Below are 11,309 nucleotides of genomic sequence, written 5' to 3'. Positions count from 1 at the left end.
AGGCTCGTGTCGTGGTCTGGCAATGAGAGACAATCAGACGGGACAGCACAATTGGCAGAAGAAGAGACAAGAAGTGAGGGCGATGTCCATTGCATTTCCATCATACGTCTGCTCCGGGGCACATGTGAGCGCACACGCTGGCCGGAAGTGCCAGGGACCACGACATGATGATGATCGAGGATGGTCTGAGGTCATTCCTATGGTGCATAGAAGAGGATGTTGGTGGTCAACTGTCCTGGAAAGGACATCATCATGAGTAACGGGTGGGTTGGCAATCGACAACCACCATGATGTTCAGGTCATCTCTTCACATGTTCACTAGACAGATAGCTCCCGGGTCTTATCACTAGCGCCAAAGTCAGTTGTTGTGGTCAGGCCCGATCGATCGCGGGCGTGAGTTCGTATACAATAATCTGCATCATTCCTCACCGGCTTAGAGAGGAAGGGAATGTTAGCAGGACCGGAGCGACAACCCGGAAGATCCAACCCGCCAATCATCCCCGACTTGCTGGCTGACTTGACCCCGGATCGCCCAGACGAGGTTATCCACCCGGCTGACTGATCTGTTTTCTTCACCTGACCCGACTCTGACTAACGCACTCATCTTCCTTTCTTTTACACTTCGACCTAGTCTTTTTTGTCTTTGTCGCTCCCCTATCGCTCGTTTTGCATCACTCTCGCTTCATTCCCTGGCTGGCTCTTTCCCACCACGGTCCCTCCCCTTTTCTTCTCTCCTCCGGGCCTGTCTATTTTCCTACGCCAAGCCAAGACGTGATTTCGAACTCGGACCCTCATGGGGCCGACGGATCGTGTCCTCGCTGTTTTCCCCTTCTCAATCCGATCGTAAACCCCTCGGCGGTTCACGATGGGGTTGTCTGCTCCTGGAAGTCATCACCGCCGGCGAAGCTCCGCCCTCACCAACGCAGCGCGGTCGTTTTTGCCCGGAGAGTATGGGGATGGAGCACACAAAAGGGAAGAGCAGGAGCCTCTGACGGCGGAGGATGCAGAGGTCTCGGATGGCTCGACGGGGGCAGATACACCTCTAGAGATGGACCCAATGAGCTCGGACGATGATCATCATGACGACGAGGAGACCGGTCTCACGGCACAGGAGAGACGCCAGCGACGACGGCGACGACGGAGACAACGCAGGAAGCTGGATGCTCGAATTGCGGATGTGAAATCGACACGGGGAGATATTCTGAAGTTGCATTTGACGGATCGCAATGTCGTCAAGAAGCTGTGTATCAACGCGTCCTTGATTCTCATGTGGTACTTTTTTTCCTTGTCGATTTCAATTGTGAGTGTTTCCCCCTTATGCAGTTGAATTGTAGAGGATGACTGACATGGACCGTTTTAGTATAACAAATGGATGTTTTCCGACGAAGAACCCGTTTTCCCCTTTCCGCTCTTCACCACCAGCCTGCATATGGCCGTGCAGTTTACTTTCTCTGCTCTTCTATTGTGGCTCATTCCTTCCTTGCGACCAGGAAATCCGGCTGGATCCGCTTCGAATTCGCCTGTGGATGGCACGCCGGCCGAGCCCCAGCCGATCATGACAAAACTCTTCTACTTGACTCGTCTCGTCCCTTGCGGTACCGCAACATCCCTCGATGTCGGACTCGGCAATATGTCTTTAAAATTCATCTCTCTCACTTTCCTCACTATGTGCAAATCGTCTGCGCTGGCCTTCGTTCTCCTCTTCGCTTTCATCTTTGGCCTCGAGACTCTTTCCGTGCGATTGGTTGTCATCATCGCCGCGATGACAGTGGGTGTGGTGATGATGGTCGCCGGAGAGACCGCGTTCAATGCTCTCGGGTTCACCCTTGTGATTGCGTCGGCATTTTTCTCGGGATTCCGATGGGGTCTCACTCAAATCCTGCTGCTGCGTCATCCGGCCACATCAAACCCGTTCTCGACTCTGTTTTTCCTCACTCCTGTGATGTTTTTCTCTCTTATCGTCATTGCCCTGAGCGTGGAAGGTCCTGCCGAGATCGCTCAGGGTTTCAACAAGCTTGCCGAAGTCCACGGAAGCGTGTTTGGCATCTGTCTGTTGGTGTTCCCCGGTGTTCTTGCGTTCTGCATGATCTCTTCCGAGTTTGCGCTCTTGAAGCGCTCCTCTGTTGTTACATTGAGCATTTGCGGCATTTTCAAAGAAGTGGTGACTATTAGCGCTGCGGGTGTTGTGTTCCACGACAAACTGACGGTCATCAATGTGTCCGGGTTGGTCATCACCATCGGCAGCATTGCCGCCTATAATTACATGAAGATCTCGACGATGCGGAACGAGGCTCAGAGAAGCGCGTGGGACAACAGCCCTATCCCGGACTCGGACGACACGGAAGACAGCGAGTTGATTGAAGGAGAGAACGGAGAATATTCCCGGGTTGCCGACCTAGAGACTGCGGAGCATTCGGATGGTGACCTCCATGCGTCTTCCTCGACGCGTCCTTCGCGCCCATTCTACGTCCGTACCAACAGCGCAAGGCGTGGCCTCATGATCTCCACGTCCCCTATACCCGAAGACGAAGATTCTCCCATCCGGTCCGCTCCTCCACACATTACGTCTATGAACGAAGCTCTTTCGTCTCATCTCCATGCCTCAAATCGAGAGGCCAGCCCGGGCGTGCACTCAGCCTCATCCTTCTCGCCCGTTCGGTATCACACCCCGACCTAGTCTTTCGAGCTTTGCGTTCTCTCTGCCTCCCTCCCATCTCTTCTCCTTTGCATCTTTCAAGTATGGCGGGGTTATCTGCACAACATCCACATGTTCCTTCTGTGTTTGGTATTTGCGGAACAAGCAATTTGACGCTTGGTCTCTGGAAGACGTCGGCTTTTTGACTTCGCATCGCATGGTGGCTGCTGGATTTATACCACGGAGCGGCTTCTTACTTGATACCATCAATTAGAACTTTTCTTGATTCTGTTGCCATATGTAGTATCTGGATAGACCTACCTAGCGCTGTATTTAAAACTCCAATAATGAGTTCGATCGAAAGCTGCGTCGACTGAGCTCGGACGCGCTCGTTGTGACCGCCGAGAGGTCACGAACAGACACGGGCTAACCACCAACCCAACCCTAATTAACTATCTATCATCCCTCTTCACGCTTTCTCCGCAGCCCCGCTCTTCATCATATCCACCAAACTCTTCTGCTTCCCTTTCCCCTTGGTCTTTTTCTTCTCCTCAGCCTCCATCTTCCGCTCATACTGCTCCTGATGCTTCTCACGCACCACGCGCCCTTCCTCCGCAAGCTTCGCCTCTAGATCCTTGAACTCTTCGGATTCGGGATCCATCCCAATCAGGGATTCCAGGAGCTTGATCTCTCGCGCCCACACGCCGAAATTAGACTCCTCAATCGGCGTCTCAAGGATCATAGGCAGATCCTCGAAGCGCGGTTCGTTCATGACATTGTGGAATGCGCGCAGGCCGAGGAATCCGGTGCCAATATTTGCATGCAAATCGCGCTTGCTACCTCGTGGTGCTTTGGAGTCGTTTAGGTGCAGGGCACGAAGGAATTGGAGGCCGATCAGCTCGTCGAACTCGGAAAGGAATAATTTGAACCCCGCTGGTGAGGTGAGATCGTACCCTGCTGCGAAACTGTGGCAGGTGTCAACGCAAATCCCGATTCGAGGGTGATGCTCTTTCGGGATTAGAGCTAGGAGATCTCGGAATTCGGATAGTGAGCCGCCGATTGTGCTCCCGTGACCGCACATTGTCTCTAGCACGGGGACGACGGTTTTGGTGGCGGATAGGGCTTGGGTGAGTGTGCCGGCAAGGCGGGATAGTGCTTCTGGGAATGGTGTTTGGTTTGCGCTTCCCGGGCTAGAGACGAAATCAGTATGATGTGTTTACATTGCAGCGTGCGTGCATGTCTGGCTCACTGGAAATTGTAGAGCGTGATACCAAGAGCTTCGCACCGGCGAAGGTCTTCCACGAAAGAGTCATAGGCCTGCTTGGCCTTGTCCTTGTCATTTTGTGCCAGGTTGACAAGATATGATCCATGGGGGAGGATGTGTCTAATCATTCACTGTTAGTTGAATTTCGACTATCCCGCTACTGTTTGAGACTTACTTGGTCCCATCGTATTTGTTTTTTTCACAGAGCTGGCGGAATTGATCTCGATGATCATCTTGAAGAGCAGGGTTGTCCCACTTCCGCTGTGATTTTAGAAACAAGGCGAAAGCATTCCCACTGCGATTGATTAGAACAGAACAGATGAATAGAACATTAAGACCATACCCGATATGCACGCTATTAGTGATCGAGTTGAACACGCCTGTGAAGGAGGCATCAGTATCTGTTTCACTTGAAATGAACAAAATCCAACTCACCTTTTGCCGCGCTAACATGAGCGCCTACGAACATCCGCAAGCCTTGCGTCCGCGGTGCCAATGGCATGGCGTCAGATTCTTTGTCTCCCTGTGTCTTCTTCCCTCTTTTGGAAGGCTTCTTGTCAACACTAGACTCGGGCTCTTCTTTCTTGACCACAGTTTCTCTCTTCTTGCCGCGTTTAGGAGTTGGCACAGACTTCGCGTCTTCTTCAGCTTCGATCTTAACAGGAACTGATCTTTGGGCCTTCTTCGTCACTGTTAGCTCGGCCTCTTCCTTGACAGGCAAGCCGACGTCCTCGGCTTCGAGATCGGATGCGGAGGAAGAAGGCTCTTTCAAGTTGATGCTTGATCTCTGTCGTTTTGATCTTCGTGCTGGGGAGTTATCTGGTGTCCCATTGCTGAGCTGCCTTTTGTGGCTACCCTTGGGGTCTGGGGACTTGAACAGAGCGGTGCTCGCTCCGTCATGCGTTTCGTGAGGACACATCCCACTGTTCACAACTTCAGACTTGATGCCGCCGATAGGAATCAACTGCCTGAGACACGTTGAGTTACTGGATGTCAATACAGGCATTGTGCACGTGACCAGCACTTCCCCAAATTATGGTGCACGTGACTGTTGCCCAGACAACCGCACGTGACAACCCTTTTCGGTTGTCGATAAACCAAACAAAGCAAATCTATCTTCTATCCCTCAACTCGACACTTCCTCCAATCCCGCTACCGACATTGACAGGCTCTGCTGTCGCCACCATGGCAGCCTCCGAAGACCTGATTGACTTTGACATCATTGAAGCACAGAAGGAAAATGTTCAATCACTCCCAGGCGGCCGATCAGCAAGAGAGCTCGCGCGAATCTTCTCAGCGGGCAGCAACGGCGACAAGACAGCAGCACCATCACCAAACGACACGAGAACCCTGACCGACGGCATTCGCCAGGAATATGAGAGCGAGCTACAGGCAATAGGGGAGTCCGATGATCCTCTTGATGTGTATGACCGCTACGTGAAATGGACCCTGAACGCGTACCCATCAGCACAAGCCACGCCCGAGTCTGGTCTCCTACCATTACTCGAGCGCGCGACAAAATCTTTTTTATCTTCGCAGCACTACAGGAATGATCCTCGATATCTGCGCTTATGGCTCCATTACATCAGGCTTTTCTCGGATGCTCCGCGGGAAACGTTCGCGTTCCTCGCGCGCCACCATATCGGTGAGGGACTAGCTCTCTTCTACGAGGAGTTTGCCGGGTGGCTCGAGGGCGCTGGGCGCTGGACCCAGGCCGATGAAGTATACCGGCTCGGTATGGATTGCGAGGCACGGCCTGTCGAGCGGCTCGCGCGAAAATACGATGAATTCCAACAACGATACGAGCAACGACCACATGACGCCGGTCCTTCCTCACCTGCATTGCCAACCGTCCGTCCCGCGCTGGCCGCCAAGATGGATCCCTTTGCGCCCTCGGACGCTTCTGATGACCCCCAGGCCTCGCGGCCGTCTCCGAACATGGGCGGCGCCTCGAAGACCAAGTCCGGCAAACCGAAGATGTCAATCTTCTCCGACGCCGACTCCCCCTCGGCCGACCAACCCGCAACCAGTGGACAGACTAAGGGATGGGAGAGTATTGGATCAATCAAAGAACGCAAGAAGGAGAACGAGATGGAGGCCAAACCCTGGGTCGGCGAGACATTGAAAGCTGGGAAAAAATCCGGCCCGGCACAGAAAATGGCCATTTTCAGGGACGAGGTGAGTCGTCATTTCGGTTCCTTCATTCCCCTCAGACCTCCAAATATTTACGATCACAGGACTAATTGCTGGCATGAACCTATGTGGTGTTGCGTTTTTATGTATCCAGTCAAAATCAAATCTTCCTACCCAAGATCCATTGCAACAACAACAACAACCCAAGCAAGTACCGGAGCATCACGTAAGGGAAGCGGTCAACCCACGAACTGGCCGACGTGAACGGGTCTTCGTCGACCTCGAATCCGTATACCCCGACCCAAGCAACCCAGCGAATGAGGTCAGCTTTGAGGAACTGAGGGCTCTCAAGCGCGGGTGGGTGAACAAGAAGTGGAGTTCACAGAAGGGGCCGCTACAACAGATATCAGGCAACGCTGGTGGCGTTGATGTCCAGTCCGGAAAGCCCAAACCATCTCCTGTCGACGAGGAATTAGTGGTGCGGGACGACCGGCATTCCCAATCACACGACCAGGAAGGGCCCCATGAGAGCAAGTCAGGAAAATCCAGAAAATTGAAAGTCAAGGAAGTCAAGGGAGAGACACAGACGGGTAAGTTGTTCGCTCGATTCTGTTAAGTCATACATTAATCGAGTCTTGGCAGTCAAAATGAAGTTCGACTCTCCCACAGGCTCGAAAGTACGGCGGAAGAGCACCGCGGAACCAACAATGACCATCCATACTCGCGCTGCTACAGATGAAATCTATAGCATCTTCAACCAACCATTGAAGGCCGAAGCGGACGATGGAGCTGATAGCTTTTGCGGTAGTGACTATGAAGACGATGACTGCACAAGCACTGCAGATAGTACAGGGACCGGACGCATCTCAGTAGCCTCGAGCGACTTTGGTGACGAGGAGACGCAAACCTTCCACAAGTCCTTCGATGAGACCGACTTTGCCGACAACACAAGGGCTGAGAGCGTTGCAGGCAGCGATTGGTCCGAGTTCAGTGCGAGTCGAGATGTCCCGAACGTCGAGCTTGAGACGACTTCTCAATCCGTTTACAGTGAGGGTGCGCCGAGCAGTTCTTCTCATGGAACACCTGAGAGGGACCGGTTTGTCCCGGAAATGCCTGACGATTACCACCCGCCTTGTGGTCTATACCGGGATCCGGTCATCATGGCGCAAAACCGACTGCCTTTCATGACTCCTATTGTGGAACAGACCGAGTCCTCCATCCCCTCGATGACAGGTGCTCGGAGCATTGCCTCCAGTACGAAGACTCCCTCCAAGCCAAAAATGCCTCAGATGGGTGATCTCCTTCTCTCAAGTCCACTGGGGGCTGCAACGCCTTATCATGGAGACCACACTGTCTCTTCTGCGGTGGATGTCCCTTTCAGCCCAACGGCACTCAAGGCAAAGTCACGTCGGCGGGAAGTCATCATCAAGGACCGGCAATGCAATCCGACGGACAAAGGAATTCGCAATACGATTCTTAATTCTTTGGAAACACCGCTAGACATGTACATGGGCTACCACGCTCATGTTGGTGACAGCAACTATGCGTCTATGATCCAGAAATTTGTCAAGACTAATAGCAGAAAGTCCAAAGGCGAGGATGAAAACTTTGACACGCCAATTCTGGAATTCCCCGGAGCTGAGCGCAGCTACCTTATCCGTCGCGAGCTCGGAGCCGGCGCCTATGCCCCAGTCTATCTCGCAGAGAGCGTCGACAGTCTAGAGTCTTATGAATCCGGGTCCGATATCACAGACACCAAAGACCGTGATTTCCAACCCCGCAAAGCAAACCCGCACGATAGCGCGCGAGATGCATTCGAGGCCGTGAAAATCGAGAACGGACCGTCCAGCGCATGGGAGTTCTACATGATCCGAATGGCACATGAGCGTCTACGACAGTCGCCAGGTCTCTCACGCGCAGCAGACAGTATCGTGCGTGCCCATGAGTTGCATGTTCACCAGCGGGAAAGCTTCCTTGTAGAAGACTACCGCGGCCAAGGCACTTTGCTGGACCTGGTAAATCTTGTCCGCAGCGAGCCCATCACCTCCAACCACAATGCGGAAAGCGGGCTCGAGGAGGCCCTAGCCATGTTCTTCTCCATCGAGCTCTTCCGCACTGTCGAAGCACTACACGCCAGCGGAATCCTCCACGGCGACCTGAAAGCGGACAACTGCCTCGTCCGTCTGGACGAGCCCAACCCCAACAACTCCCCCGCCAAAGCACTCTTCCTCCTCGACCTCAACGCCGACGAACAGCCCCCCGATCCCAGCGACAGCATCCACTACTCGCCCATTGGGTCATACGGCTGGCGAAACAAGGGCCTGGCTCTTATCGACTTCGGCCGCAGCATCGACATGCACGCCTTCTCCCCAGCGGTCCAATTCATCGCCGACTGGGAAACAAGCTCACACGAGTGCAACGAGATCCGCGAGATGCGTCCCTGGACCCACCAGATTGATCTTTACGGTCTCGCCGGCACAATCCACGTCCTGTTATTCGGCAAGTATCTCGAGTCGACGCCCGTGCGGCCCAGCTCCGGTCCCGCGGACGCGGAAGCAAACCCCTCCACGGCTCGCACGTACCGCATCCGCGAATCTCTCAAGCGCTACTGGGACCGCGATCTGTGGGCTGATGTTTTCGATCTGCTTTTGAATCCTGGTTCGGAGCGCTGGACGCGCATGGAGCTTGAGGGTGGCGCAATGCCATCTTCTTCGCCTTCGACGCCTGTCCTGCCGGTACTCCATTCTATGCGGCATGTCCGCCAGAAAATGGAGGAGTGGCTCGTCGCAAACGCGGAGAAGAAAGGTCTTGCGAGCCAACTGCGCAAGATCGAAGCTCTTCTTGCTGAGCGGAAGAAGAAACTTGAGCGGTGATCTTGATCCTCCCTACTTGATACTCTACGATGCCTCTACGAAACTCCCATTTTCTTGCCCTCCGTTTCTTGCTCCTGCTATACACTTATACCCTCTGCATCATCTCTCTCCTTTTCCTGGTCGCACTCGTCATTGCTCGATTTTGTTCGTTGATTTCCTCTTTCAATTGTTTGTATTACTTGTTTAATATGTAGATAATATCTGAGTTGATTCCAAGCCTCATTTCCAAGAAACAGGAATCTATATCTCCTGCCAGGTCATCCATAGCACGTAGTAATGGTTTACATCGTGCTGGTTCAGACTTCGTCCCCGGATTCCTCGATTAAGTACGCTCGTCACCGACGGAAGCCGGCCACTGGCAGTCTCCCATCGACAATCCGACTGTAGTCCAATTATTAATAGTGGTAAGACACAGTTATCACAGTCGAAGGGATTTATACACTACATTAAAAGGCTGAAGGTGTATGTATACCGCGGATCTAGTGCTTTGGAGCCTGGAGATGTTTTTCACGCATAATAATTATGGCTAAATGTTATCGTATCGAAATTGGGTCGTTAAATTGGATCATCAAATGTATAAGTAATGGGGAAATACTGTCGTTCTCCATAGCATCCGGACGGATGTTTTATACAGGGTATATATTCCCCCCCGAGGTTTTGGGGGAGATAGGAAGATCTGTTGATCTGACTTCAAGCAACCATTACTCCCCCCCGCTTGACCCTTTTTCCTTTCCCCGGTCCCTGTCCCCCCCGCCCTTGGTCACGGGAGCCTCTCTCTCCGGCGGGGAAGCATCCACCTCTCCCGGAAAGGGTTTCCTCGCCCAGATCCGCTTCGCGTACTGATAAGCGTGGAAGCGCGGGTTCGTCAAGGCCTGCCGCATCGCCGCCACATAGACGAGGACTTCCTCCCTGGTCCACGGGGCGGGATCTCCGAATCTGGTGAGCAGGTACATGGAGTAGCCCTCCATGCCGGCCAGCCAGTGCTGGAGGTTGACGATGCCGGCCTCTTTGAGCACTTTCATCTTCGGCCAGGGGCCGATGGGCCACTTGGCGTTCTTCTCGTGCACGTCAATGAAGCCGGCGGCTTCGATCGATGCGCGCATCGTTTTCGTGACATCCAGCGGTTTGCCGAGCTTCTCGCCCGCGGCGAAGAATCGCGGGCCCCAGGTGAAGAGGATGTTATCCGGGGGGATAGAGCCGTCGTCGCACTCGCAGCAGATGTTCATTTCGAGCTGTTCGAACCAGCCGCCCGGTTCGAGATTGTCGTAGGATTGCTTATAGAGCCCGTCCCATTCGGACGGACTGAAGGCTCCGATGCCGTGGCGGATATGGATGAGGTCGAATTTCTGCCGCCACGTCCATTCCTCTAGCACGTCGTCCACTTCCAGAAAGCAGTTGGGCGGCACCCAGCTCACCGGCGGCGGGTAGAGGTCGACGCCGGAGACGACGGCGTTGGGGAAGATATCGGCCACGTCGATTGCCCAGGAGCCCCTCCCTGTCCCGATATCGAGGATATTCCGGGGCGCCTCCACCGGCGCGTAGTAGAGCGGGTTGGGCCGCTTGTCGCTCATCAAGAGACAGGCCAGGTGTCCCACTTCGTAGGTCTCGAACTGTTGCTCGTCCGAGGGGCTGAAATATTGAGATCCCCGTAGGCTGGCGTATCGTCTGCCATTTTCTAGAAACCCTTCATAGAGATTCGAGCCGATGGAGGTTGTTTCTGATTGCCAGTCGTCGGAGGAGTCGTAGTCTTCGTTTGAGGAGGTGTATGAATCTGCGGCGATCTCACTGTCGTCCATGGCGAATTCGGCGCGAGAATGGCGCCAGAGCGACACACACAGAGAGAGAGGGAAAGAGGGAGGGAGGGGGTTCGCGCATTCACGCAAGGCCAAAAGTGTTACCACAACCCCTTATGCGCCAATATAAGAGCACGCCAGACATGAAGGTATCCAAGCGGGGCAGGACCGAAGGACAGGAAGTCGAGTGGATGATGGGCAGGGGGGATAATCCTGACACCTAAACGTGACAGCGAGGTTTTTTTTTTTTTTTTTTTACGATTCTCGTCAGGCTGAGCGGGCAGGTCGCGGTGGGAAGCGGCCGGAGCCTTCTTGTAAAGGACCGCGACCCAGGGGAGTGGTAAGAGACCAAGCTCGAGGGCTAGATCGGGAGGGGTGATGCATGGACTGACCGACCGAGTGCAACGCGCACCAATAGCACTCCCGGCAGCCGGGACCGAAGTGCTGAATTTAGACAGTCGAGGAACCCGGGGGAACGGGCACAAATGAAGAAGCAACTTGCCTTCCGCCGCTCGCGCACTGGGTACCGAGCAGCGTGTTACGTGTATTGTACGGGCATATTTCGGGCAGAGTCCGAGACTCTGCTCCCACGTCCATATTCGGATTGTGGA

General features: G+C 53.9%; 4 protein-coding genes across 4 annotated transcripts; 2 read left to right on the top strand and 2 right to left on the bottom strand.

Annotated features, from left to right (window-relative positions):
- Positions 1–865: 865 nt before the first annotated feature.
- PFLUO_LOCUS9280 (uncharacterized protein) lies at positions 866–2,677 on the top strand (the record flags this gene model as incomplete). The annotated part of the gene is made up of 2 exons (XM_073787091.1): positions 866–1,300; positions 1,361–2,677. 2 exons carry the CDS (start codon positions 866–868, stop codon positions 2,675–2,677), a joined length of 1,752 nt encoding a protein of 583 aa, XP_073643281.1.
- A 427-nt stretch (positions 2,678–3,104) lies between these two features.
- On the bottom strand, positions 3,105–4,905 carry PFLUO_LOCUS9279 (DNA-(apurinic or apyrimidinic site) lyase; the record flags this gene model as incomplete). Its single annotated transcript, XM_073787090.1, has 5 exons — positions 3,105–3,825; positions 3,885–4,019; positions 4,075–4,194; positions 4,243–4,279; positions 4,335–4,905. 5 exons carry the CDS (start codon positions 4,903–4,905, stop codon positions 3,105–3,107), a joined length of 1,584 nt encoding a protein of 527 aa, XP_073643280.1.
- Positions 4,906–5,084: 179 nt separating this feature from the next.
- PFLUO_LOCUS9278 (protein kinase) lies at positions 5,085–8,905 on the top strand (the record flags this gene model as incomplete). Its single annotated transcript, XM_073787089.1, has 3 exons — positions 5,085–6,077; positions 6,187–6,622; positions 6,675–8,905. 3 exons carry the CDS (start codon positions 5,085–5,087, stop codon positions 8,903–8,905), a joined length of 3,660 nt encoding a protein of 1,219 aa, XP_073643279.1.
- Positions 8,906–9,606: 701 nt separating this feature from the next.
- On the bottom strand, positions 9,607–10,701 carry PFLUO_LOCUS9277 (uncharacterized protein; the record flags this gene model as incomplete). Its single annotated transcript, XM_073787087.1, has 1 exon — positions 9,607–10,701. One exon carries the CDS (start codon positions 10,699–10,701, stop codon positions 9,607–9,609), a length of 1,095 nt encoding a protein of 364 aa, XP_073643278.1.
- Positions 10,702–11,309: the final 608 nt, after the last annotated feature.

Source organism: Penicillium psychrofluorescens, assembly GCF_964197705.1.
Source record: "Penicillium psychrofluorescens genome assembly, chromosome: 6".
In the NCBI taxonomy this organism is placed as follows: domain Eukaryota; kingdom Fungi; phylum Ascomycota; class Eurotiomycetes; order Eurotiales; family Aspergillaceae; genus Penicillium; species Penicillium psychrofluorescens.
The sequence above is the reverse complement of the archived record's forward strand: the minus strand, read 5'-3'. Positions and strand labels throughout refer to the sequence as shown.